This window comes from Scyliorhinus torazame, chromosome 1 (genome assembly GCF_047496885.1).
Source record: "Scyliorhinus torazame isolate Kashiwa2021f chromosome 1, sScyTor2.1, whole genome shotgun sequence".
NCBI classification, from domain to species: domain Eukaryota; kingdom Metazoa; phylum Chordata; class Chondrichthyes; order Carcharhiniformes; family Scyliorhinidae; genus Scyliorhinus; species Scyliorhinus torazame.
The window spans coordinates 408,597,137-408,622,391 of record NC_092707.1 but is presented as its reverse complement, the minus strand read 5'-3'; the positions used below and the strand labels follow the sequence as shown (position 1 = coordinate 408,622,391).

Here is a 25,255-nt window from a genome sequence, read left to right as displayed (position 1 = left end):
AAGGATGTCCCAAAGCGTGGTACATTGGCGAGACCATGCAGACGCTGCGACAACGAATGAACGGACATCGCGCAACAATCACCAGGCAGGAATGTTCCCTTCCAGTCGGGGAACACTTCAGCAGTCAAGGGCATTCAGCCTCTGATCTCCTGGTAAGCGTTCTCCAAGGCGGCCTTCAGGACGCGCGACAACGCAGAATCGCCGAGCAGAAACTTATAGCCAAGTTCCGCACACATGAGTGCGGCCTCAACCGGGACCTGGGATTCATGTCGCATTACATTCATCCCCCACCATCTGGCCTGCGAAATCCTACCAACTGTCCTGGCTTGAGACAATTCACACCTCTTTAAACTGGGGTTACCCCATCTCTGGATCTGTAAAGATTTAATCACCTGCTAATGGTCGCATTCCAAGCATTGTCTGGCATCTTTGAATTTGTCTGTATATATGTTTCTGGAACATACCTCTTCATTCACCTGAGGAAGGAGCAGCGCTCCGAAAGCTAGTGATTCGAAACAAACCTGTTGGACTTTAACCTGGTGTTGTAAGACTTGGTACTGTGCTCACCCCAGTCCAACGCCGGCATCTCCACATCACAGCTATTCAGTGTCAATGATGAAAGCTTTCTTGAGCCTTGTTCATGCCCGTCTATAGATTGACCATTAAGGGGATCAGTACTCACTTTGTCACATAGTGGCCTGATGCTGGATCTGAATCAAGAGTTTGGAAGATTTCTGCCATGATGTTATTAGATTGTTCATTCCGTTGCTTTATGTCCAGGACTGACTCTGTGATCAGCGATTGGTAGCTCACGTTTCCAATCTCTGCATTGACTGCAGATGCCAAACTTTCCAAAACTGAACTGCTGCCATTCAACCGACTCTTCACTGGCCTGAGGTCATCTTCGGTAACAGGGATGATTGCTTCATACTGACTGGGCACAGTCAGTACTGTGATGACACAGACGTTCGAGAATTCCTCATCACCAATCACTCCGAACCCAGCCACACCGTCAGCCATCAGAGTGGTGTTCAGAAACGAGGGAAAGAGTGAATCCTGAGGCTCAAACTGGAAATTAGCATCTTCCCCGCTCACTGCCCTGTTGTCATGGAGAAGATAGGCTCCCAGGATACAATGACAGATCCACTGCAGCATGGTGACCTGAGGAGGAGATCAGGTAGAGTTTCTGTACATTACCCAGTGTCAGCCATGCCTCAGCCAATCCCCATCCATGTCTTTGCCTGCTCCAGGCCTGGCTGTTTCAATACTGCCCGGGCCTACCTCTCCCTCCCACCCACTGTGATCTTCATTTTTACCTGTTGTGTACTACAGGAGCTACACTGAGGTACACAGGGTACACAGGGTACACAGGCAAGAAGCAAGCATGTCCGAATCGAGATGGATTGCCCCAATCACTAAATCAGATCAATATTTGGAAAAAAATTAATTGTCCCAGTTACCGAAATCTCCTTAAATAACAGCTGACAAACAAGGAAACATACACAATCAGACACATGCACACACAGTCAGACACAAGCAGTCAGACAGTCAGACACATGCAGTCAGAGACACACAGTCAGACACACACATTCTGACAGACACACACAGTCAGACACACACATTCTGACAGACACACGCAGTCAGACACACACACGCAGTCAGACACACACATGCAGTCAGACACACACAGTCAGACACAGACAGTCAGACACACACACACGCACAAACAGTCAGACACACAGTCAGACACACACATTCCGACATGCACACACACGGTCAGGCACACACACACAGTCTGACACGCACAGTCAGACACACGCAGTCAGACACACACAGTCAGACACGCAGTCAGACACAGTCAGACACATGCAGTCAGATACACCCACACACATGCAGTCAGACACACACAGTCAGACACAAACAGTCAGACACACACATTTCCACACAGTCAGACACACGCAGTCAGACACACACACACAAACAGTCAGCCACACACATTCCCACACAGTCAGACACACGCAATCAGACACACACACACAAACAGTCAGCCACACACATTCCGACATGCACACACACATTCAGACACACACACACAGTCAGACACACACACACAGTCAGACACACACACACAGTCAGACACACACAGTCAGACACACACACAGTCAGACACATGCAGTCAGTCACACACACGCAGTCAGACACACACACACACACACACACAGTCAGACACATGCACACAGTCAGGCACACACATTCTGACACACACACACAGTCAGACACACAGATTCCCACACACAGACACACAGTCAGACACACGCAGTCAGACACACACAGTCAGACACACACACAGTCAGACACCTGCAGTCAGTCACACACACGCAGTCAGACACACACACACACACACACAGTCAGACACATGCACACAGTCAGACACACACATTCTGACACACACACACACAGTCAGACACACACACACAGTCAGACACACGCAGTCAGACACACACACACACATGCAGTCAGACACACACAGTCAGACACAGACAGTCACACACAAACAGTCAGACACACACATTCCGACACACACACAGTCAGACACACACATTCCCACACAGTCAGACACACGCAGTCAGACACACACATTCCGACACACACACACACAGTCAGACACACACACACAGTCAGACACACGCAGTCAGACACACACACACAGTCAGACACACACACACAGTCAGACACACACACAGACACAGTCAGACACACACACACACAGTCAGGCACACACACACAGTCATAGACACACACAGTCGGGCACACACACACAGTCATAGACACACACACAGTCAGACACAGTCATAGACGCACACAGTCATATACACACGCAGTCAGATGCACACACACTCAGACACACACACAGTCAGACACACACACACAGTCATTGACACACACACAGTCATATACACACGCAGTCAGATGCACACACGCTCAGACACACACATGCAGTCAGACGCACACACAGTCAGGCACACACACACAGTCATCGATGCACATACAGTCATAGACACACACATTGTCAGACACACACAGTCATAGACTCCAGGCCTGGCTGTTTCAATACTGTCCGGGCCTACCTCTCCCTCCTACCCACTGTGATTTTCATTTTTACCTGTTGTGTACTACAGGAGCTGACACTGAGGTACACAGTCAGACACACACACAGAGTCAGTACACACATACAGTCAGACACACGCAGTCAGACACACACACAGTCAGACACACACACACAGAGTCAGGCACACACACACAGTCAGACAAACACAGTCATAGACACACACACACAGTCAGACACACGCAATCAGACACAGTCAGATACATGCAGTCAGACACACACACACGCAGTCAGACACGCCCACACACATGCAGTCAGACACAGACAGTCACACACAAACAGTCAGACACACACATTCCGACACACACACAGTCAGACACACACATTCCCACACAGTCAGACACACACACACAAACAGTCAGACACACACATTCCAACACACACACACACAGTCAGACACACACACAGTCAGACACACACTCACAGTCAGACACACGCATTCAGACACACGCAGTCAGACACACACAGTCAGACACACACACACACACAGTCAGACACATGCAGTCAGACACACACATGCAGTCAGACACACCCACACACAGTCAGACACACACACACAGTCAGACATTCACATTCCGACACACTCACACACACACACACACAGTCAGACACACACATTCCCACACACAGACACACAGTCAGACACACGCAGTCAGACACACACACACACAGTCAGACACCCGCATTCCGACACACACACACACAGTATGACACATACAGTCAGACGCACATACACAGTCATAGACACACACATAGTCAGACACACAGTCAGGCACACACACACAGTCATAGACACACACATAGTCAGGCTCACACAGTCATAGACACACACACAGTCATATACACACGCAGTCAGATGCACACACACTCAGACACACACACACTCAGTTGGATACACAGGCAGTCGGATGCACACAGATGCGCACACATGACAGTTAATGAACAGAAATGTTACCTTAAAGTAGTGCTGCTGTTAGATCGATGGACTCTGTTCTCTCAGATGGTTGCAGCTTCTGTGTCTGACTCATTCACTCGTTTCTTGGGGGACTGAAACGCTGGCTGTTTTCAGCTCCTCTTTATTCAGCCTGATTGAATCAGGGAGGCAGTAGAAGTTTGAAGTTCCTATTCTGCAGCCTCTGGTATTTGGAGTTGAGATGTTCTGGTTTTGTTATTTATTTTTGATTGGCTGCTGGGTGACTCAATCTCCTGCACATCTGTAATATGTTAATGATTAGCAGATGAAACCGTTGCCCCAGACAGGGAGTGGAACTAAACACTGGATTCAATCGTGATTCTTAAAGGGACAGTGCAGGCAGAAACATCTTTTTAAATAAATAAATCTCAGGATGTCACCAGAGCTCCTGAACTGCTGGAGAGGACAGGGAGTGCTCACAGATCTACTTTTCTTCCCAGTATGTAAAGTTCTCTATTAAAATTATCGTTCTCATGTTCAACTCCGTCCATGGCCTTCTCTCTCCCGACCTCGAACCCCCTCTGACCCTATTGGGACCTCTACACTGGCCAGTCCTGGGTTTCTGACTACCCCCCGATTCTAAGCTCGTCACCATTGGTGGCCGTGCCTCTGGCTGCCTGGTTGCTAAGCTCTGGAATTCGCTCTCTGAACCTCTCCATTTCCCTCAGTCGCTGTTCCTTCACTTGCTCTTTAAAACCTGCCTCTCGAACCGAGTTTCTGGTCGTCGTGTCGATTATCTCCATGTGTGACATGAAGCCCTTAGGCATCGATTAACGCTCCTGAGAGTGACTCGCTGATTCCAGGGTATCACGGTGGCACCTCCTGCGGGCTGGGATGGAACACAATGACCGCTGGCCGCTGCAGTTCTGCGACAGTGTGTGCAGTTCTGGTCACCACACTAGAGAACCACTGGCCGCTGCAGTTCTGCGACAGCGTGTGCAATTCTGGTCACCACACTATAGAAAGGAAGTGATTGCTCTGGAGAGGGTGCAGAGGAGATTCCCCAGGATGGTGCCTGGGCTGGAGCGTTTCGGCTGCCAACCGAGATGGGATAGGCTGGGGTTGTTTTCCCTGGAGCAGAGAGGCTGAGGGGGAAACTGATTGAGGTGAATAAAATTGTGAGGGACAAAGAGAGGGCGGACAGGAAGGTACTTTTTCCCCTTAGCGGAGGGGTCAATAATCAAGGGGCACAGGTTTAAGGTCAGGGCAGGAGATTTAGAGGAGTAAGTGCTGGAAACAGGATTAGACAGGGAGGTGTTTGATGGTCGGTGTGGATACGCTGGGCCGAATGGCCTCTTTCTATGCTGTAAAACACGACGACTCGAACAAACATCAGTGCCAATGATAATTCACAATGAGGCTCTTTAAATTCATGTGTGGCACATGGCAGAAGCTACTCCTCAAAGATTGACCTCATCAGTCACCAGGAAAGCTGTACCATTCCCTGTCTGAAATGGGTTCTTCACGGCGTTCCCATCATTTTCCGCAGATGGAAGGGGTCAGCAAGAAGTTCGGTGTCAAATTCTGTCTGATGAGGTGCGTCATGGGGCATTGTAATGTTCTCCTGCATTAGAGCGATGTAGATGCTGTTATCCATTGTTATCATTGACGGTCAGACGCTTGAGATTAACCTCTGACCCTGGGGCCTCACACTCGGCCACAATAACGTGAGCCTGATTGGAACAGATGGGAATGGTCATTGTGTGCCTCGCTCACGGGGTTACCTGGTTACACCTCAGCCTGTTCCTCTCCCAAAACCAAGGTTACTCTCCTCCCCCGAGGAGATCGCCCCATCCCATCCCTCCCACCAATCCTGCCTAATCTTTGTTCAATACCTCGCTGAGGTCCACACTGAATAGTTCAAGGATTCCTCCTCCACCTCCCACTACAGACTGGGTGGGTCCACATCCTGGCTAAAGTCAACCTGTGTCCCAACTCTTCCCGCCCCCCACCCCCCCACCGCCGACCCCCCCCCCCCCCCCACCCACACTCACCTCACCCCCCCCCACCCACACTCACCTCGCCGACCCCCCCCCCCACCCACACTCACCTCACCCCCCACCGCCGCCCCCCCCCCCCCCCCCCTGGTGTGTATTTAGCTCTCTGAGTTTGACAGTTCTCTGATCCGTCCTATGCCATTCACACCACCCACTACTCCCAACCTCACCCTGTACCCCCTCACCCTGTACCCCCTCACCCTGTACCCCCCTCACCCTGTACCCCTCCTTACCATGCACACCCTCACCCTGTACCCCCCTCACACTGTACCCTCCTTACCATGCACACCCTCACCCTGTACCCCCCTCACACTGTACCCCCCTCACCCTGTACCCCTCCTTACCATGCACACCCTCACCCTGTACCCCCCTCACCCTGTACCCCTCCTTACCATGCACACCCTCACCCTGTACCCCCTCACACTGTACCCTCCTTACCATGCACACCCTCACACTGTACCCCCCTCACACTGTACCCCCCTCACCCTGTACCCCTCCTTACCATGCACACCCTCACCCTGTACCCCCCTCACACTGTACCCCCCTCACCCTGTACCCCTCCTTACCATGCACACCCTCACCCTGTACCCCTCCTCGCCCTATAACCCCCTCACCCTGTACCCCTCCTTACCATGCACACCCTCACCCTGTACCCCCCTCACACTGTACCCCCCTCACCCTGTACCCCTCCTTACCATGCACACCCTCACCCTGTACCCCTCCTCGCCCTATAACCCCCTCACCCTGTACAAACCTCACCCTGTACCCCCCTCACCCTGTACCCACATCACCCTGTACCTCTCTCACCCTTTACCCCCTCACCCTGTACCCCCTTCACCCTGTAATCCCCTCACCCTGTACCTCCCTCACCCTGTACCCCCCTCACACTGTACCCCCCTCACCCTGTACCCTCCTCACACTGTACCCTCCTCACACTGTACCCTCCTCACCCTGTACCCCCCTCACTCTGTACCCTCCACACCCTGTACCCCCCTCACACTGTACCCTCCTCACCCTGTACCCCCCTCACTCTGTACCCTCCACACCCTGTACCCCTCCTCACCCTGTACCCCTCCTCACCATGTATCCCCCTCACCCTGTACCCTCCTCACCCTGTACCCCCCACACCCTGTACCGCCCTCACGCTGTACCCCTCCTCACCCTGTACCCCCCACACCCTGTACCGCCCTCACGCTGTACCCCTCCTCATCCTGTACCGCCCTCACCCTGTACCCCCTCACCCTGTACCCCTCCTCACCCTGTAACCCCCTCACACTGTACCCCTCCTCACCCTGTACCCCTCCTCACCCTGTACCCCCTCACCCTGTACAACCCTCACCCTGTACCCCACTCACCCTGTACCCACATCACCCTGTACCTCTCTCACCCTTTACCCCCTCACCCTGTACCCCCTTCACTCTGTAATCCCCTCACCCTGTACCTCCCTCACCCTGTACCCCAATGTGGTAGTATGTATTGGGGGTCATGTGGGACTGGAAGCCTTAATGTCATTGGCTGACAGATCCCGGGTCCTGGTTGGCCGTTGACCTCAAGCTCCGCCCTGAAGGCGAAGTATAAGAAGCCGGTGCCTTCCCCCGCAGGCCAGTTTACTATCGAGCTGCGGGGGAACAGACACGCTTAATAAAGCCTCATCGACTTCACTCTATTCGTCTCACGGAGTCTTTGTGCGCTACACCCCCTCACCCTGTTTCCCCCTCACACTGTACCCCCTCACCCTGTACCCCCCTCACTCTGTACCCTCCACACCCTGTACCCCTCCTCACCCTGTACCCCTCCTCACCTTGTATCCCCCTCACCCTGTAACCTCCTCACCCTGTACCCCCCACACCCTGTACCGCCCTCACGCTGTACCCCTCCTCATCCTGTACCGCCCTCACCCTGTACCCCCTCACCCTGTACCCCTCCTCACCCTGTAACCCCCTCACCCTGTACCCCTCCTCACCCTGTACCCCCTCATCCTGTACCCCTCCTCACCCTGTACCCCTCCTCACCCTGTACCCCTCCTCACCCTCTACCCCTCCTCACCCTGTACCCCCTCACCCTGTACAACCCTCACCCTGTACCCCACTCACCCTGTACCCACATCACCCTGTACCTCTCTCACCCTGTACCCCCTTCACCCTGTAATCCCCTCACCCTGTACCTCCCTCACCCTGTACCCCCCTCACACTGTACCCCCCTCACCCTGTACCCTCCTCACACTGTACCCTCCTCACCCTGTACCCCCCTCACTCTGAACCCTCCACACCCTGTACCCCCTCACACTGTACCCTCCTCACCCTGTACCCCCCTCACTCTGTACCCTCCACACCCTGTACCCCTCCTCACCCTGTACCCCTCCTCACCTTGTATCCCCCTCCCCCTGTACCCTCCTCACCCTGTACCCCCCACACCCTGTACCGCCCTCACGCTGTACCCCTCCTCACCCTGTACCCCCCACACCCTGTACCGCCCTCACGCTGTACCCCTCCTCATCCTGTACCGCCCTCACCCTGTACCCCCTCACCCTGTACCCCTCCTCACCCTGTAACCCCCTCACCCTGTACCCCTCCTCACCCTGTACCCCTCCTCACCCTGTACCCCCTCACCCTGTACAACCCTCACCCTGTACCCCACTCACCCTGTACCCACATCACCCTGTACCTCTCTCACCCTTTACCCCCTCACCCTGTACCCCCTTCACCCTGTAATCCCCTCACCCTGTACCTCCCTCACCCTGTACCCCAATGTGGTAGTATGTATTGGGGGTCATGTGGGACTGGAAGCCTTAATGTCATTGGCTGACAGATCCCGGGTCCTGGTTGGCCGTTGACCTCAAGCTCCGCCCTGAAGGCGAAGTATAAGAAGCCGGTGCCTTCCCCCGCATGCCAGTTTACTATCGGGCTGTTGGGGAACAGACACGCTTAATAAAGCCTCATCGACTTCACTCTGTTTGTCTCACGGAGTCTTTGTGCGCTACACCCCCTCACCCTGTACCCCCCTCACACTGTACCCTCCTCACCCTGTACCCCCCTCACTCTGTACCCTCCACACCCTGTACCCCTCCTCACCCTTTACCCCTCCTCACCTTGTATCCCCCTCACCCTGTAACCTCCTCACCCTGTACCCCCCACACCCTGTACCGCCCTCACGCTGTACCCCTCCTCACCCTGTACCCCCCACACCCTGTACCGCCCTCACGCTGTACCCCTCCTCATCCTGTACCGCCCTCACCCTGTACACCCTCACCCTGTACCCCTCCTCACCCTGTAACCCCCTCACCCTGTACCCCTCCTCACCCTGTATCCCCTCATCCTGTACCCCTCCTCACCCTGTACCCCTCCTCACCCTGTACCCCTCCTCACCCTGTACCCCTCCTCACCCTGTACCCCCTCACCCTGTACAGCCCTCACCCTGTACCCCACTCACCCTGTACCCACATCACCCTGTACCTCTCTCACCCTTTACCCCCTCACCCTGTACCCCCTTCACCCTGTAATCCCCTCACCCTGTACCTCCCTGACCCTGTACCCCCCTCACCCTGTACCCCAATGTGGTAGTATGTATTGGGGGTCATGTGGGACTGGAAGCCTTAATGTCATTGGCTGACAGATCCCGGGTCCTGGTTGGCCGTTGACCTCAAGCTCCGCCCTGAAGGCGAAGTATAAGAAGCCGGTGCCTTCCCCCGCAGGCCAGTTTACTATCGGGCTGCTGGGGAACAGACACGTTGAATACAGCCTCATCGACTTCACTCTATTCGTCTCACGGAGTCTTTGTGCGCTACACCCCCTCACCCTGTACCCCCTCACCCTGTACCCCCTCACCCTGTACCCCCTCACCCTGTACCCCCTCACCCTGTACCCCCTCACCCTTTACCCCCCTCACCCTGTACCCCTCCTCACCCTGTAACCCCTCCTCACCCTATACCCCCTCACCCTGTACCCCTCCTCACCCTGTACCCCTCCTCACCCTGTACCCCCTCACCCTGTGCCCCCTCACCCTGTACCGCCCTCAAACTGTACCCCCCACACAATGTACCCCTCCTCACCCTGTACCCCCCTCACCCTGTACCACCCTCACCCTGTAGCCCCTCACCCTTTACCCCTCCTCACCCTGTACCCCCTCATCCTGTACCCCCTCACCCTGCACCCCCTCACCCTGTACCCCTCATCACGCTGTACCCCCTCACCCTGTACCCGCCCACCGTTTACCCCCTCACCCTGTACCCCCTTCACCCTGTAATCCCCTCACCCTGTACCTCCCTCACCCTGTACCCCCCTCAACCTGTACCCCCCTCACCCTGTATCCCCCTCACCCGGTACCCCCCCTCACCCTGTACCCCCTCACCCTGTACCCCCCTCACCCTGCACCCCCTCACCCTTTACCCCCTCACCCTGTACCCCTCCTCACCCTGTACCCCTCCTCACCCTGTAGTCTTCCTCACCCTGTACCCCTCCTCACCCTGTAGCCCTCCTCACCCTGTAACCCCCCTCACCCTGTACCCCCCTCACCCTGTTCCACCTCACCCTGTACCCCACTCACCCTGTAACCCCCTCACCCTGTACCCCCCTCACCCTGTACCCCCCTCACCCTGTACCCTCCTCACCCTGTACCGCCCTCAAACTGTACCCCCCCACACAATGTACTCATCCTCACCATGTACCCCCCTCACACTGTACCCCCCTCACCCTGTACCCCCTCACCCTGTACCCCTCCTCACCCTGTACCCCCTCATCCTGTACCCCTCCTCACCCTGTACCCCTCCTTACCCTGTACCCCTCCTCACCCTGTACCCCCCTCACCCTGTACCCCCTCACCCTGTACAACCCTCACCCTGTACCCCCCTCACCCTGTACCCACATCACCCTGTACCTCTCTCACCCTTTACCCCCTCACCCTGTACCCCCTTCACCCTGTAATCCCCTCACCCTGTACCTCCCTCACCCTGTACCCCCCTCACCCTGTACCCCAATGTGGTAGTATGTATTGGGGGTCATGTGGGACTGGAAGCCTTAATGTCATTGGCTGACAGATCCCGGGTCCTGGTTGGCCGTTGACCTCAAGCTCCGCCCTGAAGGCGAAGTATAAGAAGCCGGTGCCTTCCCCCGCAGGCCAGTTTACTATCGGGCTGCTGGGGAACAGACACGCTTAATACAGCCTCATCGACTTCACTCTATTCGTCTCACGGAGTCTTTGTGCGCTACACCCCTCAGCCTGTACCCCCTCACCCTGTACCCCCTCACCCTGTACCCCCCTCACCCTGTACCCCCTCACCCTTTACCCCCCTCACCCTGTACCCCTCCTCACCCTGAACCCCGACACCCTATACCCCCTCACCCTGTACCCCTCCACACCCTGTACCCTTCCTCACCCTATACCCCCCTCACCCTGTACCCCCTCACCCTGTTCCCCACTCACCCTGTACCCCACTCACCCTGTAAACCCCTCACCCTGTAACCCCCTCACCCTGTACCCCCCTCACCCTGTACACTCCTCACCCTGTACCCCACTCACCCTGTACCCCCTCACCCTGTACCCCCTCACCCTGTACCGCCCTCAAACTGTAACCCCCACACAATGTACCCCTCCTCACCCTGTACCCCCCTCACCCTGTACCACCCTCACCCTGTAGCCCCTCACCCTTTACCCCTCCTCACCCTGTACCCCCTCATCCTGTACCCCCTCACCCTGCAACCCCTCACCCTGTACCCCTCATCACCTTGTACCCCCTCACCCTGTACCCCCCACCCTTTACCCCCTCACCCTGTACCCCCTTCACCCTGTAATCCCCTCACCCTGTACCTCCCTCACCCTGTACCCCCCTCAACCTGTAACCCCCTCACCCTGTACACCCCTCACCCTGTACCCCCCTCACCCTGTACCACCCTCACCCTGCAGCCACTCACCCTTTACCCCTCCTCACCCTGTACCCCCTCATCCTGTACCCCCTCACCCTGCACCCCCTCACCCTGTACCCCTCATCACCCTGTACCCCCTCACCCTGTACCCGCCCACCCTTTACCCCCTCACCCTGTACCCCCTTCACCCTGTAATCCCCTCACCCTGTACCTCCCTCACCCTGTACCCCCCTCAACCTGTACCCCCCTCACCCTGTACCCCCCTCACCCGGTACCCCCCTCACCCTGTACCCCCTCACCCTGTACCCCCTCACCCTGTACCCCCTCACCCTTTACCCCCTCACCCTGTACCCCTCCTCACCCTGTATCCCTCCTCACCCTGTAGCCTTCCTCACCCTGTACCCCTCCTCACCCTGTAGCCCTCCTCAACCTGTAACCCCCCTCACCCTGTACCCCCCTCACCCTGTTCCCCCTCACCCTGTACCCCACTCACCCTGTAACCCCCTCACCCTGTACCCCCCTCACCCTGTACCCCCCTCACCCTGTACCCTCCTCACCCTGTACCGCCCTCAAACTGTACCCCCCCACACAATGTACTCATCCTCACCATGTACCCCCCTCACCCGGTACCCCCCTCACCCAGTACCCCCTCACCCTGTACCCCTCCTCACCCTGTACCCCCTCATCCTGTACCCCTCCTCATCCTGTACCCCTCCTCACCCTGTACCCCTCCTTACCCTGTACCCCTCCTCACCCTGTACCCCCCTCACCCTGTACCCCCTCACCCTGTACAACCCTCACCCTGTACCCCCTCACCCTGTACCCCCCTCACCCTGTACCCACATCACCCTGTACCTCTCTCACCCTTTACCCCCTCACCCTGTACCCCCTTCACCCTGTAATCCCCTCACCCTGTACCTCCCTCACCCTGTACCCCCCTCACCCTGTACCCCAATGTGGTAGTATGTATTGGGGGTCATGTGGGACTGGAAGCCTTCATGTCATTGGCTGACAGATCCCGGGTCCTCGTTGGCCGTTGACCTCAAGCTCCGCCCTGAAGGCGAAGTATAAGAAGCCGGTGCCTTCCCCCGCATGCCAGTTTACTATCGGGCTGCTGGGGAACATACACGCTTAATAAAGCCTCATCGGCTTCACTCTATTCGTCTCACGGAGTCTTTGTGCGCTACGCCCCCTCACCCTGTACCCCCTCACCCTGTACCCCCTCACCCTGTACCCCTCACCCTGTACCCCCCTCACCCTGTACCCCCTCACCCTTTACCCCCCTCACCCTGTACCCCTCCTCACCCTGTACCCCCACACCCTATACCCCCTCACCCTCTACCCCTCCACACCCTGTACCCTTCCTCACCCTATACCCCTCTCACCCTGTACCCCTCCTCACCCTGTACCCCGCCTCACCCTGTAACCCCCCTCACCCTGTACCCCCTCACCCTGTTCCCCACTCACCCTGTACCCCACTCACCCTGTAAACCCCTCACCCTGTAACCCCCTCACCCTGTACCCCCCTCACCCTGTACCCCCCTCACCCTGTAGCACCCTCGCCCTGTAGCCCCTCACCCTTTACCCCTCCTCACCCTGTACCCCCTCATCCTGTACCCCCTCACCCTGCAACCCCTCACCCTGTACCCCTCATCACCTTGTACCCCTTCACCCTGTACCCCCCCACCCTTTACCCCCTCACCCTGTACCCCCTTCACCCTGTAATCCCCTCACCCTGTACCTCCCTCACCCTGTACCCCCCTCAACCTGTACCCCCCTCACCCTGTACACCCCTCACCCTGTATCCCCCTCACCCTGTACCCCCTAACCCTTTACCCCCTCACCCTGTACCCCTCCTCACCCTGTACCCCTCCTCACCCTGTACTCCTCCTCACCCTGTAGCCCTCCTCACCCTGTACCCCTCCTCGCCCTGTAGCCCTCCTCACCCTGTAACCCCCCTCACCCTGTACCCCCCTCACCCTGTTCCCCCCTCACCCTGTACCCCACTCACCCTGTAACCCCCTCACCCTGTACACCCCTCACCCTGTACCCTCCTCACCCTGTACCGCCCTCAAACTGTACCCCCCCACACAATGTACTCATCCTCACGATGTACCCCCCTCACCCTGTACCCCCCTCACCCTGTACCCCCTCACCCTGTACCCCTCCTCACCCTGAACCCCCTGACCCTGTACCCCCTTCAACCTGTACCCCCCTCACACTGTACTCCGCCTCCCCCTGTACCCCCCTCATTCTGTAACCCCTCACACTGTACACCGCCTCCCCTGTACCCCCCTCATCCTGTACCCCCCTCACCCTGTATCCCTCCTCACCATGTACCCCCCTCACACTGTTAACCCTCATACTGTACCCCTCCGCATCCTGTACCCCCCTAATCCTGTACACACTCACCCTGTACCTCTCCTCATCCTGTACCCCCCTCATCCTGTACCCCCTCACCCTGTACCCCCTCATCCTGTACCTCTCCTCATCCTGTACCCCCTCATCCTGTACCCCCTCACCCTGTACCCCCTCACCCTGTACCTCTCCTCATCCTGTACCACCCTCATCCTGTACCCCGTCACCCTGGAGCCCTCCTAATCCTGTACCCCCTCACCCTGTACCTCTCCTCATCCTGTAGCCCTCATCCTGTACCCCTCCTCACCCTGTACCCCTCCTCACTCTGTACCCCTCCTCACTCTGTACCCCTCCTCACCCTGTAACCCCCCTCACCCTGTACCGCCTCACCCTGTTCCCCACTCACCCTGTACCCCACTCACCCTGTAACCCCCTCACCCTGTACCCCACTCACCCTGTACCCCCTCACCCTGTACCCTCTCACCCTGTACCACCCTCAAACTGTACCCTCCACACAATGTACCCCTCCTCACCCTGTACCCCCTCACCCTGTACCCCCCTCACCCTTTACCCCTCCTCACCCTGTACCCCCTCATCCTGTACCCCCTCACCCTGCACCCCTCACCCTGTACCCCTCATCACCCTGTACCCCCTCACCCTGTACCCCCCCACCCTTTACCCCCTCACCCTGTACCCCCTTCACCCTGTAATCCTCTCACCCTGTACCTCCCTCACCCTGTACCCCCCTCACCCTGTACCCCCCTCACCCTGTACACCCCTCACCTGTACCCCCTCACCCTGTACCCCCTCACCCTGTACCCCCTCACCCTGTACCCCCTCACCCTTTACCCCCTCACCCTGTACCCCTCCTCACCCTGTACACCTCCTCACCATGTAGCCCTCCTCACCCTGTAACCCCCCTCACCCTGTACCCCCCTCACCCTGTACACCTCCTCACCCTGTACACCTCCTCACCCTGTACCCCTCCTCACCCTGTACCCCTCCTCACCCTGTACACCTCCTCACCCTGTAGCCCTCCTCACCCTGTACCCTTCCTCACCCTGTAGCCCTCCTCACCCTGTAACCCCCCTCACACTGTACCCCCCCTCACTCTGTACCCCCCTCACCCTGTACCACCCTCACCCTGTACCCCCTCACCCTGTACCCCTCCTCACCCTGTACCCCCTCATCCTGTACCCCTCACCCTGTACCCCCTCACCCTGTACCCCTCCTCACCCTGTACCCCCTCACCCTGTACCCCCCCACCTGTACCCCCCTCACCCTGTACCCCCCTCACCCTGTACCCCCTTCACCCTGTACACCCCTCACCCTGTACCCCCCTCACCCTGTACCCCCCTCACCCTGTACCCCTCCTCACCCTGTACCCTCTCACCCTGTGCCCCCTTCACCCTGTACCCCTCATCGCCCTGTACCCCCCTCACCCTGTACCCCTCATCGCCCTGTACCCCCTCACCCTGTACTCCTCCTAATCCTGCACCCCTTGCCTCGCACATATTGTACCCCGCAATCTCCCCAACCTCCATACACACCCATGTACACACTTTTTTCCAATTCAGTTATGATCACTACACCCATCTCGCACCCCCCCCCCCCCTACGCCACCCCCAGCCCCGCCCCCTTCCCCTCCCCATCCTCTGACGGTCAGCGCACAAACCTCACCCTCCCAGTCCCCCTAAACCCAGCAGTCAGCCAGGGATAAATGTCCGAATTGCTGCCTCAATAACTCTGTCCTTCAGCCACAGATCCCTCTCCACTCGCTTGCCGCCTGTCACATTTGGAATCCCAGAGACGGTACACACTGGGGGAGGAGGAATGGCCAATTGGAAAAGGAGCTGTGATGAAGCAAGTGACTCCTGGTGGCGTTCGAGAGGATCTGGAGAGAAAGCCTCTGCCGTGACAATCCTGCTTCACCGAACCTTTGATTTCCTGGGATCGATCACGGATCCCCACTCCTGTCATTCTCCATCACACCCCAGACCTTCACTCCCAGAGCCCCTTCCAACCATCGCTTGCTGAGGTGCAGTTGTAGAGTTTGAGGCTTCAGATTCCCATTTGCCTCTTAACCCGACACTGCCCTCATTTCTGACAAGCACACACAGTAAAGTTTCAGTCAGTGACCTTGGCGGTAATGTTTGACCGCTGAGACACGGGTCTCTCTCGCCAGCTCCCAGCTCTGCTGGCCACTATCCCCAGCTGAAATGATGAGTGGAATGGTGGCCAGATTCCCGCAGGAGGGGAGAGAGTGCCTCCCCCTCACAGTCTCGTCATTGATGTCGCAGCTCAGCTTTGAGAGAGCCAGAACATTCCTCGCTAGTTTACAAAGTTCTGGAAACATTGCATTGTTCGTCAGACAGGCTGAGACAGACTCCAGATTGAGACAGACTCCAGGCTGAGACAGACTCCAGACTGGGACAGACTCCAGACTGAGACAGACTCCAGGCTGAGACAGACTCCAGACTGAGACATACTCCAGACTGAGACAGACTCCAGGCTGAGACAGACTCCAGACTGAGACAGACTCCAGACTGAGACAGACTCCAGATTGAGACAGACTCCAGGCTGAGACAGACTGCAGACTGAGACAGACTCCAGGCTGAGACAGACTCCAGACTGAGACAGACTCCAGACTGAGACAGACTCCAGGCTGAGACAGACTCCAGACTGAGACAGACTCCAGATTGAGACAGACTCCAGACTGAGACAGTCTCCAGACTGAGACAGACTCCAGGCTGAGACAGTCTTCAGATTGAGACAGACTCCAGACTGAGACAGACTCCAGACTGAGACAGACTCTAGACTGAGACAGACTCAAGACTGAGACAGACTCAAGACTGAGACAGACTCCAGACTGAGACAGACTCCAGACTGAGACAGACTCCAGACTGAGACAGACTCCAGACTGAGACAGACTCCAGATTGAGACAGACTCCAGATTGAGACAGACTCCAGATTGAGACAGACTCCAGATTGAGACAGACTCCAGACTGAGACAGACTCCAGATTGAGACAGACTCCAGACTGAGACAGCCTCCAGGCTCAGACAGCCTCCAGATTGAGACAGACTCCAGATTGAGACAGACTCCAGATTGAGACAGACTCCAGATTGAGACAGACTCCAGATTGAGACAGACTCCAGACTGAGCCAGACTCCAGACTGAGACAGTCTCCAGACTGAGACAGACTCCAGACTGAGACAGTCTCCAGACTGAGACAGACTCCAGGCTGAGACAGACTCCAGATTGAGACAGACTGCAGACTGAGACAGACTCCAGACTGAGACAGACTGCAGACTGAGACAGACTCCAGACTGAGACAGACTCCAGGCTGAGACAGACTCCAGGCTGAGACAGACTCTAGACTGAGACAGACTCCAGACTGAGACAGACTCCAGACTGAGACAGACTCCAGGCTGAGACAGTCTCCAGATTGAGACAGACTCCAGACTGAGACAGACTCCAGACTGAGACAGACTCTAGACTGAGAAAAACTCTAGACTGAGACAGACTCCAGACTGAGACAGACTCCAGACTGAGACAGACTCCAGATTGAGACAGACTCCAGATTGAGACAGACTCCAGATTGAGACAGACTCCAGATTGAGACAGACTCCAGACTGAGACAGACTCCAGACTGAGACAGAATCCAGACTGAGACAGTCTCCAGACTGAGACAGACCACAGACTGAGACAGACCCCAGACTGAGACAGACTCCAGATTGAGACAGTCTCCAGACTGAGACAGACTCCAGACTGAGACAGACTCCAGACTGAGACAGACTCCAGATTGAGACAGACTCCAGATTGAGACAGACTCCAGACTGAGACAGACTCCAGATTGAGACAGACTCCAGACTGAGACAGACTCCAGATTGAGACAGACTCCAGACTGAGACAGGCTCCAGATTGAGACAGACTGCAGACTGAGACAGACTCCAGGCTGAGACAGACTCCAGACTGAGACAGACTCCAGACTGAGACAGACTCCAGACTGAGACAGACTCCAGATTGAGACAGACTCCAGACTGAGACAGACTCCAGACTGAGACAGACTCCAGACTGAGACAGACTCCAGGCTGAGACAGACTCCAGACTGAGACAGACTCCAGATTGAGACAGACTCCAGACTGAGACAGTCTCCAGATTGAGACAGACTCCAGGCTGAGATAGACTCCAGACTGAGGCAGACTCCAGACTGAGACAGACTCCAAATTGAGACAGACTCCAGACTGAGACAGACTCCAGACTGAGACAGACTCCAGACTGAGACAGACTCCAGACTGAGACAGACTCCAGACTGAGACAGACTCCAGGCTGAGACAGTCTTCAGATTGAGACAGACTCCAGACTGAGACAGACTCCAGACTGAGACAGACTCCAGACTGAGACAGACTCTAGACTGAGACAGACTCAAGACTGAGACAGACTCCAGACTGAGACAGACTCCAGACTGAGACAGACTCCAGACTGAGACAGCCTCCAGGCTCAGACAGCCTCCAGATTGAGACAGACTCCAGATTGAGACAGACTCCAGATTGAGACAGACTCCAGATTGAGACAGACTCCAGATTGAGACAGACTCCAGACTGAGCCAGACTCCAGACTGAGACAGTCTCCAGACTGAGACAGACTCCAGACTGAGACAGTCTCCAGACTGAGACAGACCCCAGACTGAGACAGACTCCAGACTGAGACAGACTCCAGATTGAGACAGTCTCCAGACTGAGACAGACTCCAGACTGAGACAGACTCCAGACTGAGACAGACTCCAGATTGAGACAGACTCCAGATTGAGACAGACTCCAGACTGAGACAGACTCCAGACTGAGACAGACTCCAGGCTGAGACAGACTCCAGGCTGAGACAGACTCCAGATTGAGACAGACTCCAGATTGAGACAGACTCCAGATTGAGACAGACTCCAGGCTGAGACAGACTCCAGATTGGACAGACTCCAGACTGAGACAGACTCCAGATTGAGACAGACTCCAGACTGAGACAGACTCCAGATTGAGACAGACTCCAGACTGAGACAGACTCCAGATTGAGACAGACTGCAGACTGAGACAGACTCCAGACTGAGACAGACTCCAGGATGAGACAGACTCCAGGCTGAGACAGACTCCAGACTGAGACAGACTCCAGACTGAGACAGACTCCAGGCTGAGACAGACTCCAGACTGAGACAGACTCCAGACTGAGACAGACTCCAGATTGAGACAGACTCCAGACTGAGACAGACTCCAGGCTGAGACAGACTCCAGACTGAGAGAGACTCCAGATTGAGACAGACTCCAGACTGAGACAGACTCCAGGCTGAGACAGACTCTAGACTGAGACAGACTCCAGACTGAGACAGACTCCAGGCTGAGACAGTCTCCAGATTGAGACAGACTCCAGACTGAGACAGACTCCAGACTGAGACAGACTCTAGACTGAGACAGACTCTAGACTGAGACAGACTCCAGACTGAGACAGACTCCAGACTGAGACAGACTCCAGATTGAGACAGACTCCAGATTGAGACAGACTCCAGATTGAGACAGACTCCAGATTGAGACAGACTCCAGACTGAGACAGCCTCCAGACTGAGACAGCCTCCAGATTGAGACAGACTCCAGATTGAGACAGACTCCAGATTGAGACAGACTCCAGATTGAGACAGACTCCAGACTGAGACAGACTCCAGACTGAGACAGTCTCCAGACTGAGACAGAATCCAGACTGAGACAGTCTCCAGACTGAGACAGACCACAGACTGAGACAGACCCCAGACTGAGACAGACTCCAGATTGAGACAGTCTCCAGACTGAGTCAGACTCCAGACTGAGACAGACTCCAGACTGAGACAGACTCCAGATTGAGACAGACTCCAGATTGAGACAGACTCCAGACTGAGACAGACTCCAGATTGAGACAGACTCCAGATTGAGACAGACTCCAGACTGAGACAGACTCCAGATTGAGACAGACTCCAGACTGAGACAGGCTCCAGATTGAGACAGACTGCAGACTGAGACAGACTCCAGGCTGAGACAGACTCCAGACTGAGACAGACTCCAGACTGAGACAGACTCCAGATTGAGACAGACTCCAGGCTGAGACAGACTCCTGACTGAGACAGACTCCAGACTGAGACAGACTCCAGGCTGAGACAGAATCCAGACTGAGACAGACTCCAGACTGAGACAGACTCCAGATTGAGACAGACTCCAGACTGAGACAGACTCCAGGCTGAGACAGACTCCAGACTGAGAGAGACTCCAGATTGAGACAGACTCCAGACTGAGACAGACTCCAGGCTGAGACAGACTCTAGACTGAGACAGACTCCAGACTGAGACAGACTCCAGGCTGAGACAGTCTCCAGATTGAGACAGACTACAGACTGAGACAGACTCTAGACTGAGACAGACTCTAGACTGAGACAGACTCCAGACTGAGACAGACTCCAGACTGAGACAGACTCCAGACTGAGACAGACTCCAGATTGAGACAGACTCCAGATTGAGACAGACTCCAGATTGAGACAGACTCCAGATTGAGACAGACTCCAGATTGAGACAGACTCCAGACTGAGACAGACTCCAGATTGAGACAGACTCCAGACTGAGACAGCCTCCAGGCTCAGACAGCCTCCAGATTGAGACAGACTCCAGATTGAGACAGACTCCAGATTGAGACAGACTCCAGATTGAGACAGACTCCAGATTGAGACAGACTCCAGACTGAGACAGACTCCAGACTGAGACAGTCTCCAGACTGAGACAGACTCCAGACTGAGACAGTCTCCAGACTGAGACAGACCCCAGACTGAGACAGACTCCAGACTGAGACAGACTCCAGACTGAGACAGACTCCAGATTGAGACAGTCTCCAGACTGAGACAGACTCCAGACTGAGACAGGCTCCAGACTGAGACAGACTCCAGATTGAGACAGACTCCTGACTGAGACAGACTCCAGACTGAGACAGACTCCAGGCTGAGACAGACTCCAGGCTGAGACAGACTCCAGGCTGAGACAGACTCCAGACTGAGACAGACTCCAGACTGAGACAGACTCCAGATTGAGACAGACTCCAGGCTGAGACAGACTCCAGACTGAGACAGACTCCAGACTGAGACAGACTCCAGGCTGAGACAGACTCCAGGCTGAGACAGACTCCAGACTGAGACAGACTCCAGACTGAGACAGACTCCAGATTGAGACAGACTCCAGACTGAGACAGACTCCAGGCTGAGACAGACTCCAGACTGAGAGAGACTCCAGATTGAGACAGACTCCAGACTGAGACAGACTCCAGGCTGAGACAGACGCCAGACTGAGACAGACTCCAGATTGAGACAGACTCCAGACTGAGACAGTCTCCAGGCTGAGACAGACTCCAGACTGAGAGAGACTCCAGATTGAGATAGACTCCAGACTGAGACAGACTCCAGGCTGAGACAGACTCCAGACTGAGACATACTCCAGATTGAGACAGACTCCAGATTGAGACAGACTCCAGATTGAGACAGACTCCAGACTGAGACAGACTCCAGACTGAGACAGTCTCCAGATTGAGACAGTCTCCAGGCTGAGACAGACTCCAGACTGAGACAGACTCCAGACTGAGACAGACTCCAGACTGAGACAGACTCCAGATTGAGACAGACTCCAGATTGAGACAGACTCCAGACTGAGACAGTCTCCAGATTGAGACAGACTCCAGACTGAGACAGTCTCCAGGCTGAGACAGACCCCAGACTGAGACAGACTCCAGACTGAGACAGTCTCCAGACTGAGACAGACTCCAGACTGAGACAGGCTCCAGACTGAGACAGACTCCAGACTGAGACAGACTCCAGATTGAGACAGACCCCAGACTGAGACAGACTCCAGGCTGAGACAGACTCCAGATTGAGACAGACTCCAGATTGAGACAGACTCCAGACTGAGACAGACTCCAGACTGAGACAGACTCCAGATTGAGACAGTCTCCAGACTGAGAAAGTCTCCAGACTGAGACAGACTCCAGGCTGAGACAGACTCCAGGCTGAGACAGACTCCAGACTTAGACAGACTCCAGACTGAGACAGACTCCAGGCTGAGACAGACTCCAGACTGAGACAGACTCCAGACTGAGACAGACTCCAGATTGAGACAGACTCCAGACTGAGACAGTCTCCAGACTGAGACAGATTCCAGGCTGAGACAGACTCCAGACTGAGACAGACTCCAGACTGAGACAGACTCCTGACTGAGACAGACTCCAGACTGAGACCGTCTCCAGACTGATGCAGACTCCAGACTGAGACAGACTCCAGACTGAGACAGACTCCAGACTGAGACAGACTCCAGGCTGAGACAGACTCCAGACTGAGAGAGACTCCAGATTGAGACAGACTCCAGACTGAGACAGACTCCAGGCTGAGACAGACGCCAGACTGAGACAGACTCCAGATTGAGACAGACTCCAGACTGAGACAGTCTCCAGGCTGAGACAGACTCCAGACTGAGAGAGACTCCAGATTGAGATAGACTCCAGACTGAGACAGACTCCAGGCTGAGACAGACTCCAGATTGAGACAGACTCCAGACTGAGAGAGACTCCAGATTGAGACAGACTCCAGACTGAGACAGACTCCAGGCTGAGACAGACTCCAGACTGAGACATACTCCAGATTGAGACAGACTCCAGATTGAGACAGACTCCAGATTGAGACAGACTCCAGACTGAGACAGACTCCAGACTGAGACAGTCTCCAGATTGAGACAGTCTCCAGGCTGAGACAGACTCCAGACTGAGACAGACTCCAGACTGAGACAGACTCCAGACTGAGACAGACTCCAGATTGAGACAGACTCCAGATTGAGACAGACTCCAGACTGAGACAGTCTCCAGATTGAGACAGACTCCAGACTGAGACAGTCTCCAGGCTGAGACAGACCCCAGACTGAGACAGACTCCAGACTGAGACAGTCTCCAGACTGAGACAGACTCCAGACTGAGACAGGCTCCAGACTGAGACAGACTCCAGACTGAGACAGACTCCAGATTGAGACAGACCCCAGACTGAGACAGACTCCAGGCTGAGACAGACTCCAGATTGAGACAGACTCCAGATTGAGACAGACTCCAGACTGAGACAGACTCCAGACTGAGACAGACTCCAGATTGAGACAGTCTCCAGACTGAGAAAGTCTCCAGACTGAGACAGACTCCAGGCTGAGACAGACTCCAGGCTGAGACAGACTCCAGACTTAGACAGACTCCAGACTGAGACAGACTCCAGGCTGAGACAGACTCCAGACTGAGACAGACTCCAGACTGAGACAGACTCCAGATTGAGACAGACTCCAGACTGAGACAGTCTCCAGACTGAGACAGACTCCAGGCTGAGACAGACTCCAGACTGAGACAGACTCCAGACTGAGACAGACTCCAGACTGAGACAGACTCCAGACTGAGACAGTCTCCAGACTGACACAGACTCCAGACTGAGACAGACTCCAGACTGAGACCGTCTCCAGACTGATGCAGACTCCAGACTGAGACAGACTCCAGACTGAGACAGACTCCAGACTGAGACAGACTCCAGATTGAGACAGACTCCAGACTGAGAGAGACTCCAGATTGAGACAGACTCCAGACTGAGACAGACTCCAGGCTGAGACAGACTCCAGACTGAGACAGTCTCCAGGCTGAGACAGACTCCAGACTGAGACAGACTCCAAACTGAGACAGTCTCCAGATTGAGACAGTCTCCAGATTGAGACAGTCTCCAGACTGAGACAGACCCCAGACTGAGACAGACTCCAGACTGAGGCAGTCTCCAGACTGAGACAGACTCCAGACTGAGACAGACTCCAGATTGAGACAGTCTCCAGACTGAGGCAGTCTCCAGACTGAGACAGACTCCAGACTGAGACAGACTCCAGATTGAGACAGACTCCAGACTGAGACAGACCCCAGACTGAGACAGACTCCAGACTGAGACAGACTCCAGACTGAGACAGACTCCAGACTGAGACAGACTCCAGATTGAGACAGACTCCAGACTGAGACAGACTCCAGGCTGAGACAGACTCCAGATTGAGACAGACTCCAGATTGAGACAGACTCCAGACTGAGACAGACTCCAGACTGAGACAGACTCCAGACTGAGACAGACTCCAGACTTAGACAGACTCCAGATTGAGACAGACTCCAGACTGAGACAGACTCCAGACTGAGACAGACTCCAGACTGAGACAGACTCCAGATTGAGACAGTCTCCAGACTGAGACAGTCTCCAGACTGAGACAGACTCCAGGCTGAGACAGACTCCAGGCTGAGACAGTCTCCAGACTGAGACAGACTCCAGGCTGAGACAGACTCCAGACTGAGACAGACTCCAGACTGAGACAGACTCCAGACTGAGACAGACTCCAGACTGAGACAGTCTCCAGACTGACACAGACTCCAGACTGAGACAGACTCCAGACTGAGACCGTCTCCAGACTGAGGCAGACTCCAGACTGAGGCAGACTCCAGACTGAGACAGACTCCAGACTGAGACAGTCTCCAGATAGAGACAGACTCCAGACTGAGACAGACTCCAGATTGAGACAGACTCCAGGCTGAGACAGACTCCAGACTGAGACAGACTCCAGGCTGAGACAGACTCCAGACTGAGACAGTCTCCAGACTGAGACAGACTCCAGACTGAGACAGACTCCAGACTGAGACAGACTCCAGACTGAGACAGACTCCAGACTGAGACAGATTCCAGATTGAGACAGACTCCAGACTGAGACAGACTCCAAACTGAGACAGAATCCAGACTGAGACAGACTCCAGACTGAGACAGACTCCAGATTGAGACAGACTCCAGATTGAGACAGACTCCAGATTGAGACAGAC

The 25,255-nt window shown here is 55.5% G+C and overlaps 1 protein-coding gene across 1 annotated transcript in view; it reads right to left on the bottom strand.

The window, feature by feature from the left end:
• Positions 1 to 25,255, bottom strand: part of LOC140428324 (uncharacterized) — a 204,726-nt gene that overhangs the window by 17,305 nt on the left and 162,166 nt on the right. The window contains exons 2-3 of the mRNA XM_072514679.1: positions 4,122 to 4,380; positions 683 to 1,161 (exon numbers count right to left, since the gene is read on the bottom strand). Coding sequence (XP_072370780.1) covers positions 683 to 1,155 — 473 coding nt within the window. The 5' untranslated portion in view covers positions 1,156 to 1,161; positions 4,122 to 4,380. The remainder of the gene's footprint in view (positions 1 to 682; positions 1,162 to 4,121; positions 4,381 to 25,255) is intronic.